General features: G+C 28.1%; 4 protein-coding genes and 1 pseudogene across 5 annotated transcripts; 2 read left to right on the forward strand and 3 right to left on the reverse strand.

Annotated features, from left to right (window-relative positions):
- The first annotated feature begins 324 nt into the window (after positions 1-324).
- On the forward strand, positions 325-1,204 carry LOC146884913 (uncharacterized; annotated as a pseudogene). The gene is made up of 2 exons (XR_014983928.1): positions 325-484; positions 834-1,204. The product of XR_014983928.1 is annotated as an uncharacterized LOC146884913 (transcript).
- Positions 1,205-2,979: 1,775 nt separating this feature from the next.
- On the reverse strand, positions 2,980-4,980 carry LOC146884914 (uncharacterized). The gene is made up of 3 exons (XM_085676072.1): positions 4,890-4,980; positions 3,784-4,424; positions 2,980-3,039 (listed from the first exon to the last, which is right to left on the reverse strand). Exons 1-3 carry the CDS (start codon positions 4,978-4,980, stop codon positions 2,980-2,982), a joined length of 792 nt encoding a protein of 263 aa, XP_085532198.1.
- Positions 4,981-6,391: 1,411 nt separating this feature from the next.
- Positions 6,392-8,014, forward strand: LOC114186322 (serine/threonine-protein phosphatase 7 long form homolog). Its single transcript, XM_085676073.1, has 4 exons — positions 6,392-7,017; positions 7,090-7,177; positions 7,249-7,647; positions 7,727-8,014. The coding sequence occupies exons 1-4, from the start codon at positions 6,392-6,394 to the stop codon at positions 8,012-8,014; spliced, it is 1,401 nt and encodes a 466-aa protein (XP_085532199.1).
- Positions 8,015-11,603: 3,589 nt separating this feature from the next.
- LOC146884915 (uncharacterized) lies at positions 11,604-12,468 on the reverse strand. The gene is made up of 2 exons (XM_085676074.1): positions 11,848-12,468; positions 11,604-11,705 (listed from the first exon to the last, which is right to left on the reverse strand). The coding sequence occupies exons 1-2, from the start codon at positions 12,466-12,468 to the stop codon at positions 11,604-11,606; spliced, it is 723 nt and encodes a 240-aa protein (XP_085532200.1).
- A 1,894-nt stretch (positions 12,469-14,362) lies between these two features.
- On the reverse strand, positions 14,363-15,230 carry LOC114191450 (uncharacterized). The gene is made up of 2 exons (XM_028080622.2): positions 14,598-15,230; positions 14,363-14,464 (listed from the first exon to the last, which is right to left on the reverse strand). Exons 1-2 carry the CDS (start codon positions 15,228-15,230, stop codon positions 14,363-14,365), a joined length of 735 nt encoding a protein of 244 aa, XP_027936423.2.
- Between the last annotated feature and the right edge of the window lie 4,149 nt (positions 15,231-19,379).

A 19,379-nucleotide genomic window follows, 5' to 3' on the forward strand; every position in this document is an offset into this window, starting at 1 on the left:
ATACGAAGAAATGGTTTTGTGTGTGGGTGATGAAACTGGGTTTGTCGTTGGTATGTGGGGATGGCCCACAAATCACGTGAAGGGGGAAGGTCCTATAGCAACTGTAGAAGACAAAGAATAGTCATTTACAATCTCTTCTAATCTTTTCATCTTTTCCTAGCCAATTATCATTTATCTCTCACGTGGGATTCTTGCTCCCACCACCCCCCTTTTTCGTCTTCACACGCTCCTTCTTCTGTTCCTATCCTTCATCTCTCTATATATAACCTTTTCTTACTAACAATTTCATGCTACTATACCTCTACTTTACTTTTATAATCATCCATGGCAGACTAGTCTTCTTCTTCATCTTCTTCTCCTGCTTCATACATTCATTTGGTGCAGCATCTGATCGAGAAGTGTTTGATATTTCACATGACCAAGGAAGAATGCATGGAAGCGCTCTCTAAACATGCAAATATTAATCCTGTTATAACATCCACTGGTATGATCTTAATTTTCTCTCTACACCAAACACCATGCACACATGCAACATCGTTGCAGAGTTGTATTTGTTTTAGAGAACTTGTACTTTTCAATTCTTCCTCTTTAAATCCCAAGGAATTTTACTTGAAAACATTAGATATTACAAACTGAAAAGCCTTTGAAGAAAGAAAGAAGATTGATGACATTGTGAAATAAAAGTTTTGAATTTTTCCAATAGACATGAGATTGTATATGAGACATATATATAAGTTGCAGTACCAACCAACCAAAACAGAAGCATGCACGTGAAGATGTTATATATATATGATAATTAAAGAAACATGATGAATTAATGTATATATTATCAGTGTGGAATGAGCTAGAGAAGGAAAACAAGGAATTCTTTGAGCCTTACTACACGAAGTGGAAGGGTAAAGACAAAAGAGTGTGTGAGGAAGAGACAACACAGATAATACAGAAGATGATCTCAGACTCAGATTCCTCTAAAGATGCAAAAGGCCACTAAACAGTTGAAAAGGATGTGACATTTGGATTCTTCACTCCTTCAAAAAACAAAGCCACACTCATTCTCCACGATCATATGTACATGGTGTCACTATTGTTAGCTATGGTGATTATACCTACTCTACTCAGCTACTTCTCATGCTTTATTATGGTGCACGTCACCCATGTAATTTTATCTCAGATAGATATGCAGTATGGTAGCAGTGTTTCGTCATCTTTCTCAAAGTTACACCTATTTCCTATTTACTTCTCACTGTAAATCCATTGTAACATAGAACATTGCATTGATATCCCTACCCATAGGATAGTATATCAATCTATTAATACAAGAGATAAGAAAATAGTCCTCTAGCAACCCAAATCAAAGAGTCTAATATCTCTCAAAGGCATAAAGATTTAAACACATGATTAGACACAATCAAAATATTAAAAAATTGTTTGAATTTTTATACACTATTATTCAAGACCATTTTACATTCCTAAAAAAAATATTGTTTCTTTGATTTCAAATGCATCAATGTCACCCATACAATATCGGTTTGTACAATGATGTAGTAAAAAAATGAATATATACACTTAAATGTTGGTCATACAATTTAATTAAAATATACTGAATGTGTGAAAAATTATAAAGTTGCATAATATTATAATAAAATTATATAAAAATATAATTAATTCAATATACAATATTTTAAAGAGACTTCACATATGTTGCAAATCATTCTAATTATTCAAAATACTATAGTTTATCAATCTGATTTTAGTGTATATTTAAAAATATAGACATTAAATTAACATAAAATTAGAGATTTTGAGTTATGTAAACTCTTAAACTAATAAAAAGGTGTGCCTGTATAGAAAGAGGTAGAGTTTGCAGAATAAAATGTTAAATAGTATTAATAATATATATTTTTAAGCTTTTTCGCCTTTACTTGCTGAAGAAAAATAATATTGTTCGAACAAATGTAATGAAAATAATAAAAATGTTAATTGAATAAACTATGAAAGACATATAGACTAACACAATTTATTGACCGAACATGGATCTTGCGATTACTTTTTGTCTACAACTTTGAATTTATCTCCTATTCATTCATGTTCGGATTTTATGTAAAGGAAAAATAGTGTTTTTTCTGAAGAACTTAAAAATTTTTGTCAGAGAAAATGTTATTGGTTTGTATGAAAATGCACATTTTCAAACTTTAAATTTTTTCAAATAAATAAAAATTAAAAAAATTTCATGTCATATTTCTTTTATACTCTCCTCTTTAACCGATAAAAACACTGTTATTAAAAAAACACCCCTAAATATTAATTAATGAAATCATATATTTTATTTAAACCAAATTTATATTGAATAATATATTTCATATTTTTCCTTTTCATTGCTTTCGGTCTCACACCAGTTTGATGTTAACTTTATCTCTATCCCTATCAAAATAAAAGGTGTCCACATTTATATTAATATTATTTCTTGTTATTCAATATTTAAAATGAACTATTGTTTATTTTCATAAAATTTAATACTGAAATTTTATTTTTAAATAATATCTAAAAAATAAATTTTGCATATAATAGAAACCAAAATAAGAATTTAAAATGTAAACAATAAATTCCAAAATTTTATTTTTTTCAGGTTATTTTAAAATCTTATTCTCCAGAATAATATTATTATTTTAAAAATGTTAATCTTTGCATAAATAATTATGAAGTCTAGAATGAGATCGGTAAGACCTGTTATATGAGCTCTGTGTGTCTCAGTGTTTTGCATTTTCTACTGAATATAGTAAGAAGGTGAGAGAATATGCGGATTGAAAATAATGTCCCAATGAATTAAAACATTGAATTAGCCTCCCCTCAAACAAGGGAAATATTTTAGTGTCAAAGCATTCATAGCAAAATTCTTGCATAATTGCATAATATTATCGATGTTTCATAATCATGTGTTGTAATGGGCAAATTGTTGATGTGTTAACTATATTTCCAATATCAGTTATCCAAGCCACAGAGAATGAAACTGGATATGTTAGAACCATCAGATACATTCTCCTAGTGAAATATTGTGATTTGTCAAGCAAATACAACAATATGAAAATTGACATTTCATTAGATAATGCAATGTTGGGAAGATTGGTGATTTTATGGCTAAAGAAAAAGTTTTCTTGGCTTCTTGTCAATTTTTAATCATAAATTTCTGCATAGATAATCATAAATCTGAATGGAAATGTTCTCCTTCTGACAGAAATTGGGAATGCAAGGCAAACATGCTATTGTTTCTTCCATGTCTTGAGAAAGTATTCAAATCAATATTTATTCAGAACATGTTTGAATAAATTTCTTCTTAAATATATTTAGAAAAATAAAATAAAAATTTTATATTAAGAAAATTGTCAAAACTCCTACTGGTTTCTTATTCCTGCTACACAAAATAACTGATTTCTGCGAATATGTACTAAACACACTCAAAATAACTGATTTCACATATAGTAACAAACACACTCAACCTAGAGATGCATAAAAGCAAGTCGAAGCACAAATTATATTAAAATAAACCACAAGTAGCAGAGATCCAAGAACAAACTAAGTATCAACATGAAACACTTTAGAAGTTTCACACCCTATAAAAAATATTAAGCAAACAAATTAATGAACCATGCTGCATAATTAGTTAAAGAAAATAAAAGAGAAAAACCTCAACATTCTTGAAACCCCTTTACTTTGTGTATATTAAACTACAAGTAAATTAAGAGCGATAATGAAATTTGCATATTTGTATAAACAAATACAACATACCTTGTTCATGTCCAACTCGACCACCTTTTCCTGCAAGACGCAAACCTCTTTGATGTTGAATTTGTTGAGTAAGGTAATGCTTGAGCTGCTTGACATGGGCTGAACCACTAAATCATCCATCACCATGTAAGTTACTACCTCTTTCACAAAACCACTCTTTTCGGCAGAAATTTCAACACTTGCAACCTTTTCACCAACAAATTGCATTACACTGTCCATAGTATTCCCACAATACTTCTGAGGACAGCGAGTGGTGTTATTACATGTGACGTAACCAAGGTGACTTGGGCAGCTGTAGAACACGTGGGTGGAGGTGTTAGAAGAAGTGTCATTGATCGAAGGAAGAAGGCCTGAGATTTGTGAAGAAACGGGGGCACTTGGCTTCAACAGCAGATCCTTATGTTGCTCTGTTTGCATGTAGGTTTCATCCAAATTTTCAACACTTTGATACAGATTGGCTATGGAGCCAACCATTCGATTCTTGTTGAGAATCCTTATGACAGTAGCAATGGGCAAGCAGAGCAAGTTCAAGAGAAAGTCTACGACCGCTTTTGATGCTTCTGCGAACAGTAACTTCTCGCGCTTTGAGTCGATAAGCAATTTCAGAGTCAATTTGATGGGAAATTTGTAATTTTGGGTCACTTTGACCAAGAATTTGCAAATATGGGTCGGTTGAAAGTTTAATTGTAAAAGTGGATCGCGTCAGGAAATGACGACATTAAAGGTGAAGTCATTCTCCCAAAGGCCGGTTTTTGCATATACCACAATGAAGTCGTCTGGCAGAAGGCCGGTTTCAGTTTTTGATTTTTTTTTTCGTTGCAGTTTTATTTTATGTTTTATAAATTTTCAGTTTTCAGTTTTTTAAACCATTTAGATTTCATAAATTTTTTGTACACAATTTTATTAAGAGTAGTTAGTATATTTAATTTGTTGGGAATTAATTCTTTTATTGGTATAATAAATTAATTTTAAAAAATACATTACATAATAAAAATAACATAATAAAAATTCGCAACCAATACATAATAAAAATTAGATAATGAAAATAATATAATAAAAGCTACATAATAAAAATAACTAGAAAATTGGATAAAGAAATAAATTACTGACGGTAGGGACAATTGCCCTTATGATGTCTTTCATTTCTACAATATGATCATTTGCTTCGTCTGTTTGGATTTGGTTCATCCATCTCATTATGGATTCTATTAGTTGGTGGTCTTCCCCTTACCCTACGACGCATGTTTGGGTGTGGAATGAAATTTGGTCCAGTGTATATGGACCAATATTCTTTATTCCTAACCGGATGAAACTGTATTTCATATGCTTTGTTGATGTTGTAGAGGCTATAAATTGGATGGATGTATGGGTTAGGTCTATATGCGAGAAAGAGCAAACAATTATTACGTGATGACAAGGCAGTCGAAGATTTTAAAAATGACCACAATCACACCACCAATCATTTAATTTGACTGTAAAAGACATTGGTAGGCGGTGATCATGTGGAGAAAACATCTCTTGAACTTGAAATTCATTATTGTCTCATGAGTATCGACGCACTTGACACATTCTAGCTTGTTGTTGATTTTTTCTAATAATAGTATTAATTTTCTCTGGATACTGGTGGTCTGCTCATAACATGGAGTCTGCCTTAACCCCTCTCTCAACAAACCATGTTGCAGTCCTTTCAAATGTTGCCTTAATTAGAGCACAAATTGGTAATGAACGAGCTCTTTTCAAAACAGAATTCATACATTCTGCCAGGTTTGTTGTCATGTGTCCGAATCTACTACCCCCATCGTAGGCCTGAGTCCATTTTTGTAGTGGTATCCTATCGATTCAAGATGCCACTTCTGGTGAATGTGATCTCAAAGCCGCCAATTTAGCATCCAATATGGGTTGTTTCACCTCGTAAGCTGTAAAAATGCAATTATATTAGTTAATTTAATTATCGAATATGGTGAATGAAAGAAAAATTTTATTACCCATATTCTTTAACCGGTTTTTCAATTTGTGCACAGTTTAAATTTTGCATGCAATGGTATAAATGAATGGCAGCTTTTATTGCTTTTTCTGAATGCACGAAAAAAGACAGTAACAGTTCACGAAAATAATTATGCACTGCACGAAAAAATAGTGCATTGATGGACAGCTGCATTGTGCATTAACGTGAGTGTTGAAGCTGGTATTGGTTCAAATAGCTTCAACTTGTGCCCATATTCATCACTTTGGATTGGAAGAAAATTTTTTCAAGTTGTGCGCGGAGAGTATTCAAGACTTCATCACTCTTTTAGTTGCTTCTACTTTCAAGGTTTAAGTATCATTTAATATTTTTTTTTTCAATTAATTTGCATACTTATGTTCTAATTTTCATTTACCATTTTTAAACATGTTTAGCATGGCACAAAATGGATGCCTACCTCGAGATATGTCACTACTCCGACTTCAGCACGAACATATCACTCACGACTTATGGGAAGGACGAGAACGAGTTCTTAAACCGAGAAGAGCTGAAGTTTGGATACTAAACAACCAAGACATAATTGATCCCCATGTCTTAAATTTAATTCATCAGGTTGGATTCAGACATGTCTTGTATATTCCGGACATGGATGTGAACCACTTCCTCATCAGTTCTTTATTCGAAAGGTGGAGATCAGAAACTCACACATTTCACTTCCCCCATGGAGAGACCACTGTGACACTAGAGGATGTAGCCGTCCTCCTTGGCCTACCGATAGACGGAGATGTGGTCACTGATCCCACTATGATTCAAGACATATTCTCCACCTTCCATGAACATTTAGGTGTCATTCCTCCACCGACGGTGATAAGAGGGAACTCAATTAGAGTAACTTGGTTAAACACTACCTTCAAACAGCTTCCACCAAATGCAAACAATGATGTTATTGCTCAATATGCGAGAGCGTACATTCTCACATTGATTGGAAGCATTTTAATGCCAGACATGTCCGCAGCTAGGGTACATGTCATGTACCTACTTAGGCTAGCTGACTTGAATGTAGTTAGGAATTATAGTTGGGGGTCTGCAGTCTTGGCTTGTCTATATCGTTGCCTAGATCATGACATTCACCTACGCCAAGAAAATATTGGTGGATGCATGATTTTGTTACAATGTTGGGCTTGGGAGAGGATTACTTGTATAGCCCCACAACTTCAACCTTTAAGTGATCAGGAGATGGCTGATGGGGATGGTTTCCCTGTCTGTAGAAGGTAAAAAACTAACTTTTAAATTATTTTTTTCTTGTCATTTAACTAACTTGAAATTGCAACATTTTTATTTAGGTGGATGAACGTAACACATCGGATAAATCCAACTTCAATTTCAGTTACTGAATTTCGGTTGAGAATTGATCAAATACGTACAAGACAGGTAATACTTAAGGTAATTAAAAATTTTTTGTTTTTAAAAATTTAAAACTAATGTCTACAATTTGGTTTCAGTTCTTGTGGAGGCCTTACATTCAACCCGAAGTTAGTCGATTGACTGTGGTTGACATCCCTCTGGTGTCCAGAGCAACAATACCAAAAATTTGCTTCGCGATAGTAGAAATCCATCAGGCGGATATGGTGATGCGTCAATTTGGTTTAAGACAAAACATTTCGCCTGAGCCGGTTAACTTGGATCAAGTTCATAGGGATGACTTGAGGGGGAGAAACGACAGAGATTTGGTAGCACATCATCACCAATGCATTGCAATTTGGAATGATCGACAAAATCGGATCATTCAAGGTACACCATTCAGCGAAAACGGTCATTTGCGTGATGAAACACCGTATATGCAGTGGTACATAAACCACACTATCCGCTATATATCTCCATCAGAATCTTCTGACGATGAGGTTATTTATACTACAATGTTGTACATTTGTTTATCATACATACTTATTCATGACAATAACCATGTTATTTATTTTACAGTACGACATATCACAAGAACCTTCCCAGCCTGCTTCACAACCCTACACTGCCCATGTTGGGTCTTCTCCAGATTTCATGCATCATCACCAACCCTTTTTCGGACCCCTATGGGTCAAGATCAAATATTTGGACATTCACATCCTCAATTTGACAACCCATCAAACACCTCATTCCCACTCGTCCCTTCCTCATACGGTTTCTTCCAAGCATCAGTCAAGTTATGGTGTTGGTCCATCACATATGTTTGGAATAACAACCATGACACCACCATCTGCCTCTTATACATGATCTTCATCATCAATGTCATCCTATCATCCGCCAATGCCTTCCCAATCACCACAAATTTCGCAAAATGTCCAAAGTCATCAAGATGAAGATGATAATGATGATGAACCACAACAACAACAACCACTAAGACGTCCCAACAGACCCAGAAGAAGACCAACATGTGGAACCGGAGGACATAGATGACTGTTTCATTATTTTCAAGTTACTAAATTATTGTATTTTAATTTTTAATCATTTTAAAAATATATTAATGTTTATTTTTATTTTAATTTTAATTTATTATCATTTACTGTTAAAAAAAAACTAAAATGAAGTCGTCATCTGCAAAGACGACTTCACCGGCGCCACACCAGAAACCGGCATTCCGCCTGACGACTTTGATTTTTAAAAAAAAAAGAAAAATCGTCATGATGGAAGACGACTTCACCTTGAAAGTCGTCCGCTATCCTAACGACTTAACCTAGTTTCGCAAAAAAAATTGTGGAACTTTTTTTACAAATTCACGTAAAAAGTGACCCAAAATTACAAATTTCCCGAATTTGGTCGAAGAAGATGATGCCATGCTGATGGATGAGGTGTTATACTCTAACAATCTTAACCTAGATGTGATTGTTGACAACTATATATAAAAAATGAAATTCATATATACGACGAGTTTGGAATTTGGATGGAGAGGTAGCCAGCCATTGCGTTCAATCAAGCTTTTTCTTTCATTACTTATTAACTACTCGAGCAAGTGAAACGGCATGCATGACTAAGAATAAACAAAACAAATAATATCAATCAATAAATTAGTTTGCAAAAGTTAATGGGACACTGTAATCGTCTCCGTCTGTTTATATTTACAACGTGCAGTTATTTTTCCGTATCTACGACGTAGGGAAATTATTTGACTTCCCTTTGTTGTTTTTTTATTTGAGTATAACTTTAACTTTGTTTTTTCACTTATAATTAAGATTTAACTCGTAAAACGGTATCATTTTTCGATTTTATATATTATTTCAAATTCAGCTTTCACGTATCACCGTAACACACCAATATTATTAAGATTATTGAAGAAAATAACAAATTTGTATAGTTAATTATTTTTTTTATATTGTTTGTTGTATTATTTCGTTACAAGAAAACATCTAAATAGTAACTAATTTTAGTGACTGATAATTATTAGTAATTATAGTGACTAATAATTATTAATAATTATAGTGACTAATTTAGATATAAATTTAAAAACTAAAAGTTATTGATTACTAAAATAATCACTATTATAAATAAAAAATTATACTTAATTATTAAATTGGTCTTTAAAATTAATTACCATAATTTTATCTACCAAAAGAAATTGATTACTATAAAAATTAGTTACTTAAATTTTAACTATCCATATGAGTTAATTTTTAAATTAGTCTAGTTTTTTTCGTTGCGCTCTTTATCTTCTTGAATGAATAGGTATCAATCAAAATCAAAAATACAATTGAGCTACTATAACTTTGACATATTTTATTATTTTATTTTCACACATTGATTATTACATGTTCATCCAAATTCAATTAAATATATACTTAAACGAAACGTGTTTTCTACTCTCTCTTTATATATATATATATATATATATATATATATATATATATATATATATATATATATATATATATAAAATTTATTGTGATACACTAAAACTTTAATTTGGATAATTTACACGTATATGTGCCCGATAATTTAAGATATTTTATCGATATTTGTTAATGAAATATCTAATTTATAAAGTAGTAATTCTCTTATGATAATAATAATTTATAATTTTTTATATTGATAACTTTAATATATATTATTTTAATTTTGATTCACATAATAACAATAATATATTTATCATGTTTTTAATAATTATTGTACATTTTTTAATATGTATATATCACGTATCATATCCTATTATTCTCAAGATAAACGTATCAAGATATCGGATATGTGTAATAAATTTTCTTAGAGATGATATAATTTCATATTAACTAAATGAGTTAAAAAAATATTTTTACACGAAAATTGCATCATATTTTATATATATATATATATATATATATATATATATATATATATATATATATATGGACTATAAATAAATGTATGTATCTACCTCTATTAAAACATATTTTTTAATGTATTGTCGGTAAATTGTCATATATGTCCTTTCGTTATCAACAAGTATAGTCATAACTTATCAATACCTATCGAAAAATTAAAATAACTTGATTTATAATTGTTAATAAGTAAATTTTAAGTTTAACTCAATCTTACAAAATCTGTAAGATGAGGTTTTCACCCACTTATATATTATGATATTGTTTTAAATATCTTCATTCAATGTGACCTCAGTACACATTAACGAGTAGTCCAATAGTAGGTAAAATAATATATCCAACAAACACAAATCTCGCTAAGATATATTATAACTCATGACTCTGATATAATATTTAAAAATGTAAATTTTAAATGTAACTATATCCAAATTCTACACGTAACAATGACAAACAAGAAATATATATGACAGGAAAATATCTAAAGATGAAGAATATTCAAAATAATATTGATAATAATTTAAGTCACATTTGCAGTTTGTTAAGAAAAAAAATCTCGAATTTATTTCTTTAAAATTAAAACCCTTTTAAAAAATTACACTTTCATCAACTATTTGTTTTAAAAGTAAGGTAAAAATGATAAAAAAAAAACTAATAATTTCACGCAAGAACAGAAAAGAATATCCGGTAGTGACGACAAAAGAGTCTCGCGGAGGAGGGATAATGGAATTGAAGCAGCAGTAGGACCTGTGGAAGCAGAAGTACATTAACCCATTTTCTGTTTTATTTTTTTATTGAATTCACTTAAAAAAATCAAATTAACACGTAATAAATGTCTATGTCCAAATTTTCATTCTATAATTTTTAATTAATTTTATGATTATTAACGTCAGCATACATTAATTATCAGTTTTACTAATAAAAAAATTGTTAATTACATAAAAACTAATTTAGATATTAATTTATAAAATAAAAAATTATTAATTTGTTAAGATAGTTATTATTATAAATAAAAAATTATAATTGATTTTTAAATATTTATTGTCTATCATCTCCATTGCTGTATCCTTTGACTATTTATTATTTATGTTTTAATTAATCATGAATAGTGTAGATTAGACCTACGCACACAGTATATCATCGTGTTAAAAATTTTAAATAATACATATAGAACAAAATCATATTTTTTTCCTTTTATTTTATGTTTTATGATCGTTGACAGTTAACATACCATATGATAAAAGACATATAGTTTTATGAAAACAAAATCATATTTTTTCCTTTTATTTTATGATTGTTGACAGTTAACATACCATTGGATAAAAAGATATATAGTTTTATGATTGTTTATATAGTTTTTCTTTATGTAGATTGAATTGGTAATTTATCATTTTTTAATAAAATTTTAAAATGGTACATATTATGTACGGGATTTAAAAGGTAATCTTAATTATTTTGACTGTTTCCAACGAAAAAGGAAGAGAATAATTTAGGATGATAATAATAAATATAGTGAAACCCTACGCCGAAGCATGATTGTTGAACACCAAAGCATGATTCTTGAGAAAAACATCTGTCAAAACCGTCTTGGACTGCAGAGAAGCCCTTACAAGATTCACAACCTATAAAAAAAAATATGAAGAAAAGAAAAAATTAATGAAGCATGATGGCATTATTAGTTAAAGAAAAGAAATATTAAAGTAGAAATAATGGTAAACCTAAAGACAGTGATATATGCATATTTTATAAAGATATATAACATGCCTGCTTGATATCCAACTCGACCACCTTTTCCTGTAAGGTGCCAAAATCTTTGACGTTGAGTTTGGTAAGTAAGGCAATGCTTGATAGGGGGTGAATCACTAAATCATCCATCACCATGTAAGTAACAGCCTCTTTCACAAAACCACTCTTTTCGGCAGAGATTTGCTTTGGAACCTTCTTACCAAGAAAACGCATTTCCCTGTTCATAATAGTCCCACATTTCTCAGGACAGGAAATGGTGTTATCGCATGTGACGAATTCACAGTGTTTTGGGCACCTGTAGAAGAACACAGTCGTGGAGGTGTCAGAAGAAGTGCCATTGATTGAAGAAAGAAGGCCAGAGATTTGTGAATACATGGGGGTACTTGGCTTCAACAGTAGATCCTTATGCTCCTCTTCTTGCATGTACGTTTTATCCAGATTCCCAACACTTTGATACAGATTGCCTAAGCTGCCAATCATTTGATTCTTGTTCAGAATCCTTATGACAGTACCGAAAGGCAAGCATAGCAAGGTTAAGAGAGAGTCTACAACCGCTTTTGATGTTTCTGCGAAAGGAACTATCTCACGCTTTGAGTCTATAAACAATTTCAGAGTCAATTTGGTGGAAGAAGATGTCATATTCTCTTATTATCTCTTAACCTGTATTAGTACATTCTTTCCTTTCATATCAGTAGCTACCTGCTTTTTATTACTTTAATAAGTTACAAACAGATTCTTTTATCTTTTCACTTTTCTGTTTCTACATAATTCTATATATAATTCTGTTTCTATTCTTTTCTCTTTCAAGTTCAAACAATAATGAGATTCACTGTAACTAAAAATCTATCTTTCTTCTGAATTTGTTAACAAATATATATATATATATATATATATATATATATATATATAAAAAGATAAAATGTAAGTATATATACCTTATAATTGTTTCTCAACAAATAAGAAATTAATTTCTAATAAATTAAGTCTTATAAATTTATACAAAAAAGTTAATAAAATAAAAAGAAATAAATAGAATGTTGATAACAAAATAATAACTATAAGAAAAAAATAAGATTAGATAAATATAAAAAGAGATAAAAATAATAATAATAAAAAGTTGATTTAAATGATCTTTCAAGGTAAATTTATAATTAGTTACCTTTAAATTATTTTTCTTAATTTCAAACTAATTAAAGTAAATTTTTAATTAACTTGTTGGTCTTTTCGTTACTAACCAAAATAGATTCTCAATCAAAATTAAAATTTTTTAGATTATTTGTTATTTTGTTAAATTATATTATATTTGATTATGTATATTCTTTTGTCTTTTTATAAATAAAAAACTAATTAACCAAAGTATATACTTTATTATTTTTTATTAAAGATTTTAGTACATTCTTAATTATTAACAAAAACTTATTCAATCATATTAAACTTCAAGACCGGTTTAATATGTATTCATACTTATGTGTATGCTTACTTCCGTGTTATTTCAATATTAATTAATTTATATAAAACAATAAAAAATTATAGTGAAGGAAAAATAACTTTATGAAATTAGAACACCAACTAAAAATTTATGAGAATAAAAAATAATCACACCAAATTATTATATTATAGTAAATATTTTTTTATATAATTACTCGATAAAACTACACTTATGATAACAAATTACAATTACATTAAATTAATTATAATTTATGTTTGAGAATTAAATTAAATTAAATTATTATTAGTGGTTTTAATTTTTATTGGTATTAAAAATGATAATTAATTAATCAAAACCTTTTTTTTAGTAAATTATAATTTTCTTTACAAAAAATCTTTCTGTTTGTGTTGTTGTTATTTTTATTCTGTTTTGGAATTGTATTATAATTAGAAATGCGTTTTTTTGCCTAGTATTCTTTTTCAGTGATTTTCGGTTTACGGGTTTCAAGATTTTTTTTTTTTTGCATATATTTTGATAAGGAACTGAAATTTTTCTACAAAAGTATTAATTAGATTATGGTTTAGTCTTTTGGTGGGTTGCAGATTAATTTGAGCATAATTCAAATTGGATTTTCTATGGAAAGATAATTAGTTTTGAGAAAAAAAAGACTAATTATGAGTTCAGAAGAATAATAGTTTTTTTTTTAATTATTTTTATTAATGATTAATCTTAAAATAAACTTGATTTGTGAAAAAATTTAGATTTGAGAACGGAAAATAAACTCGAGACTTCAATATACTAAACCAGGTTTTATATATTTTATCTTTATATAGTGTTTTGTATACTATAATTTTTTTATTTCATATAAAAATATATAGATATATCAATTAGAATATTTGAATCAAATTATTAAAAAATGAAAAAAAATAGAGACTTTAAAAGCTATAAATAAATTTATAAAAATAGATAAGAAAAACAAATTATAGAGTACATGTTGGTGCTCTTTGAACGAAAGATATCATAACAATATATATATAGTATAAATATAAGTGAAAATAATATTAGAGAATAATTTAGGATGATAATTATAAATATAGTGAAACCCTACGCCGAAGCATGATTCTTCAACACCAAAGTATGATTGTTGAGAAAAACATCTGTCAAAACCGTCTTGGACTGCAGAGAAGCCTTTAGGAGATTTACAACCTATAAAAAAATATGAAGAAAAGAAATTAATGAAGCATGATGGCATAAAGAAAAGAAATATTAAAGTAGAAGTAATGGTAAACCTAAAGAGCGACAGTGATATATGCATATTTTATAAAGATATATAACATGCCTGCTTGATATCCAACTCGACCACCTTTTCCTGTAAGGCGCCAAAATCTTTGACGTTGAGTTTGGTAAGTAAGGCAATGCTTGATAGGGGGTGAATCACTAAATCATCCATCACCATGTAAGTAACACCCTCTTTCACAAAACCACTCTTTTCGGCAGACATTTGCTTCGGAACCTTTTCACCTAAAAAGTACATTCCACTGTTCATAGTTTTCCCACATTGTTGCTGAGGACAGGGAGTGGTGTTATCGCATGTGACGAAACCCAAGTGAGATGGGCACCTGTAGAAGAACACACTCGTAGACTTGTTAGAATTGTTAGAAGAAGTGCCATTGATTGAAGGAAGAAGACCAGAGATATGTGAAGGAACGGGGGCACTTGGCTTCAAGAGTAGATCCTTATGTTCCTCTTTTTGCATGTAAGTTTCATCCAGATTTTCAAGACTTTGATATAGATTGCTTAAGGAGCCAACCATTTGATTCTTGTCCAGAATCCTTATGACAGTACCGATGGGCAAGCAGAGCAAGGTAAAGAGAAAGTCTACCACCGCTTTTGATGTTTCTGCGAAAGGAACTATCTCACGCTTTGGGTCGATAAACAATTTCAGACTCAATTTGGTGGAAGAAGATGCCATATTCTTTCTTATTCTCTCTTGATGCTAGTTTCCTTTGGGTTTCTTTCTTATTCTCTCTTGATGCTAGTTTCCTTTGGGTTACCTGTTTTTTATACTTTAATTAGTTACAAATAGATTCTGTTACTTTCAGTTTTCTGTTTCTACTCTTTTCCCTTTCAATTCTAGATTTACTGGAATTAAAAATTTATCTGTCTTCTCAATTTGTTCACAAATGTGTGTGTATATATATATATATATATATATATATATATATATATATATATATATATATATATATATATATATATATATATATATATATATATATATATATATATATATATATATATTTTAAAGTAAAATCTATATGTGTTCATTTGATACTATTTTCACTCTCTTTTTCTTTTAAAAAACAAAAATTTTATTTTATTTACAAATTTGTTTCCTTTTTCACATTTTCACATGCTGCAAAGGATTAAAAGTCCATATATGGAAGTAATATTTACAAATGTGTAGGTTTAGAAGCGATGTTACTTTTCTTTCATAATTATAATAAATGAGTGGTTAACTACTTTATATGAAGAATTTTTCAAACTCACAATTAAATGATATTTACAATATATACAGGTTTGAACTCTTGTAATTAGAAAAAATGAATTTAAAAAATATATATTTACTATTTTTTTCAACTTTTTAAGTACCAAACATAGAGTAATTATTTGACAAACTCAATATTATTTTTTTCATAAATATAACAAATGAGTGATTAATTACCTTGTATACATTATCACAAATTTTACAAGTTCACAATTGAATGTTATTTACAAAATGTATAGGTTTGGACTCTTACAATTGAAAAAAAATTAATTTAAAAAAAATATATTTTTTATTTTTTTTTAAAATATTAAGTACCAAACATAGAGTAATTATGTGAAAAACGCAATATTACATTTTTCATAATTATAATAAATGAGTGATTAATTACCTTGTATACATTATGAAAAATTTTACAAGCTCGCCATTGAATGATATTTACAAAATGGGTAGGCTTGGACTCTTGCAATTGAAAAAAAATTAATTTAAAAAACATATATTTATTATTTTTTCCAAAGTATTAGGTATCAAACATAAAGTAATTATGTGACAAACACAATATTACTTTTTTCATAATTATAATAATTGACCGGTTAATTACCTTGTATATATTATGAAGAATTTTACAAATTCACAATTAAATGATATTTACAAAATGTGTAGACTTGAACTCTTGCAATTGGAAAAAAATTAATTTAAATAAATATATATATATATATATATATATATATATATATATATTACTTTTTCCAAAATATTAGGTACCATACATAAAGTAATTATGTGGCAAAGGTGTAACGGCACCATAAAATCAACAAAGCAAAACAATAATAAGAAGAAGAAAAAGAAAGAAAAGAAGAAGAGAAATTAAAATGCACAAAATTTCATGACATGTGTTAGAAAGAGCAAGAAAGTGGAGATCAGGTGAAGTGAAGCACAGGGTTGTGTACATAATTCAGAATCATACCTCTCTATCGACTTTTCCTTCTTTGTTTGTAATTCTTTATTTTCAAGGTTTTATGTAGGAGGATTTACTGGATCCATCCAAATTCATGTCTGTTTCTTTAACAGTATAAAGTTTAAAATAAACATGATTAAGAAACATGTGAAAACTTATTAAATGTAATTAATTATTCATAATTTATATAAAGTGGGTAAATTATTTTTGTAAAATTAATTTGTAGGTCTTGAACTTTTTTTTCTAATTTTTTAATACATACTTCAATTATTATTTTAACTGAGTGTATGAAATTTTATTTAATTTTAAATTAGGTCCTATCTTATTTTGTTTGATTTGTTCCAACTATATACATAAGGGATAGTACCAATTGAATTAATAACATTATATATGCATACTAAGTTAATATATAAAATAAAATTATATTTATTAAAAATAAAATAAACTAAATTAATATATAAAATAAAATTATATTTATTAAAAATAAAGTAGACTATATGAAGAATAAAGTGCGTGCACTATATCTTAACTAGTTTCAATAGTTAAGATAATGCTAACAATAATTCACAAATTTATATATAATACCTAAATTTTTGTAAAATCATTTTCTAATTAAGATTATGTTATTAATTAGATAATGCTCTCATTATAAGAATTCTAATGTAATGACAAAAATATGTTTTGAAGATCAATTTCCTAACTAAATACCAATTTAAAGACTAATTCCTTGATAGCCAATATCATAATAATTAACATTAATGACCAATTCATAATAGAAACTATTTTAATAATCAATTTATAGATTAATTATAATTTTTTTTAAAATATTTTAGTTATAAATAATTTCTAATTTATAAATTATTATAGTGACTAATTACTTTTTATTATTAAAATTGGTTATAATTCAAGGATTTCTTTGAAGTGTTAAGTTTTTTCTTTTATTGTAAAATCATTTTCTGATAGATATGAACTAAAATTCTCGTACCATGTTCTAAGAATTTTGTAAAATCTTTTATATATATATATAATATAGAGAAAAAATATTCTTAATTGTAGTGATTACGGAATAACCGCCAATAAAATTATTGGAGTCAGTTTTAATCGCCTCTAAAGTAATTTTAAAAATTTATATTAAATACTTAACGGCGGTTGTAATGGCCAGAAAATTCAAGAATTTTAAAATTTAGAGACGATTGTAACTGCTAATAAGTTCAAGAATTTAAAATTTTAGAGACAGTTATAACCGTAAGCAAGTTTGAAAATTTAAAAAGAATTAACGACAGTTGTAACCGCCATTAAGTTCAAAAATATATTAATAATTGTAACTGCTAGTAAAATTATAGCTTCTTTAAAAAAAAAAGAAAAAAAAAACTAAAATCTATTTTTACAGTGTTTATCTACATTGTAATCAAATATATCAAATCATCAATCCTACAACAAGATGCAATCAAATCAATTAATTCAAATCATCAAAAGGATGCTAATATGGATGTAATTTTTATACCTTCAAATGGCAATTTGTTAACTTTAGGTATGTCCCTCCTATGCTCTGTCCCTGAAATGCCAAATCAAGATTCAAGAACAAACAAAAGAACTATTCACTATTTCATCCTCAACTATAAAGTTAGTAATTAATTAGTAATTATGATATATCTCTAATTAAGTTTCTCCTTTGAACAGTTGAGGTACACCTAACTAATAATACCCCAATTCCCACCACCAAACACGACCCAAAAATAGAAGGTTCTTGATAATTTTTCTTTTAACTCATTTGATACTATTTTCACTCTCTTTTTCTTTTAAAAAACAAAATTTTTATTTTATTTATAAATTTGTTTCCTTTTTCACATTTTCACATGCTGCAAAGGATTAAAAGTCCATATATGGAAGTAATATTTACAAATGTGTAGGTTTAGAAGCCATGTTACTTTTCTTTCATAATTATAATAAATGAATGGTTAACTACCTTATATACATCTTATATACATTATGAAGAATTTTTCAAACTCACAATTAAATGATATTTACAATATATACAGGTTTGAACTCTTGTAATTAGAAAAAATGAATTTAAAAAATATATATTTACTATTTTTTCCAACTTTTTAAGTACCAAACATAGAGTAATTATTTGACAAACTTAATATTATTTTTTTCATAAATATAACAAATGAGTGATTAATTACCTTGTATACATTATCACAAATTCTACAAGTTCACAATTGAATGTTATTTACAAAATGTATAGGTTTGGACTCTTGCAATTGAAAAAAAATTAATTTAAAAAATATTTTTTTTTTATTTTTTTCAAAATATTAAGTACCAAACATAGAGTAATTATGTAAAAAATGCAATATTACATTTTTCATAATTATAATAAATGAGTGATTAATTACCTTGTATACATTATGAAAAATTTTACAAGCTCGCCATTGAATGATATTTACAAAATGGGTAGGCTTGGACTCTTGCAATTGAAAAAAAATTAATTTAAAAAACATATATTTATTATTTTTTCCAAAGTATTAGGTATTAAACATAAAGTAATTATGACAAACACATAATTATAATAATTGACCGGTTAATTACCTTGTATATATTATAAAGAATTTTACAAA

The sequence above is a fragment of the Vigna unguiculata genome, chromosome 7 (assembly GCF_037176805.1).
Source record: "Vigna unguiculata cultivar grain cowpea cultivar isolate G323 ecotype 2 chromosome 7, ASM3717680v1, whole genome shotgun sequence".
Lineage (NCBI taxonomy): Eukaryota > Viridiplantae > Streptophyta > Magnoliopsida > Fabales > Fabaceae > Vigna > Vigna unguiculata.

What these genes read in the sequence shown, in the direction of transcription:
- LOC114191450 (XM_028080622.2), bottom strand. Translation starts at nt 15,230, where the DNA reads ATGGCATCTTCTTCCACCAAATTGAGTCTGAAATTGTTTATCGACCCA. An exon ending in TCGAGTTGGATATCAAGCAG is followed by an intron (nt 14,465 to 14,597) that starts GCATGTTATATA and finishes ATTTTTTTATAG; the next exon opens with GTTGTAAATCTCCTAAAGGC.
- LOC146884914 (XM_085676072.1), bottom strand. Translation starts at nt 4,980, where the DNA reads ATGAGATGGATGAACCAAATCCAAACAGACGAAGCAAATGATCATATT. An exon ending in GGCAATTGTCCCTACCGTCA is followed by an intron (nt 4,425 to 4,889) that starts GTAATTTATTTC and finishes TCTTGGTCAAAG; the next exon opens with TGACCCAAAATTACAAATTT. An exon ending in TCGAGTTGGACATGAACAAG is followed by an intron (nt 3,040 to 3,783) that starts GTATGTTGTATT and finishes ATATTTCACTAG; the next exon opens with GAGAATGTATCTGATGGTTC.
- LOC146884915 (XM_085676074.1), bottom strand. Translation starts at nt 12,468, where the DNA reads ATGACATCTTCTTCCACCAAATTGACTCTGAAATTGTTTATAGACTCA. An exon ending in TCGAGTTGGATATCAAGCAG is followed by an intron (nt 11,706 to 11,847) that starts GCATGTTATATA and finishes TTTTTTTTATAG; the next exon opens with GTTGTGAATCTTGTAAGGGC.
- LOC114186322 (XM_085676073.1), top strand. Translation starts at nt 6,392, where the DNA reads ATGGATGTGAACCACTTCCTCATCAGTTCTTTATTCGAAAGGTGGAGA. An exon ending in ATCAAATACGTACAAGACAG is followed by an intron (nt 7,178 to 7,248) that starts GTAATACTTAAG and finishes ATTTGGTTTCAG; the next exon opens with TTCTTGTGGAGGCCTTACAT. An exon ending in CAGAATCTTCTGACGATGAG is followed by an intron (nt 7,648 to 7,726) that starts GTTATTTATACT and finishes TTTATTTTACAG; the next exon opens with TACGACATATCACAAGAACC.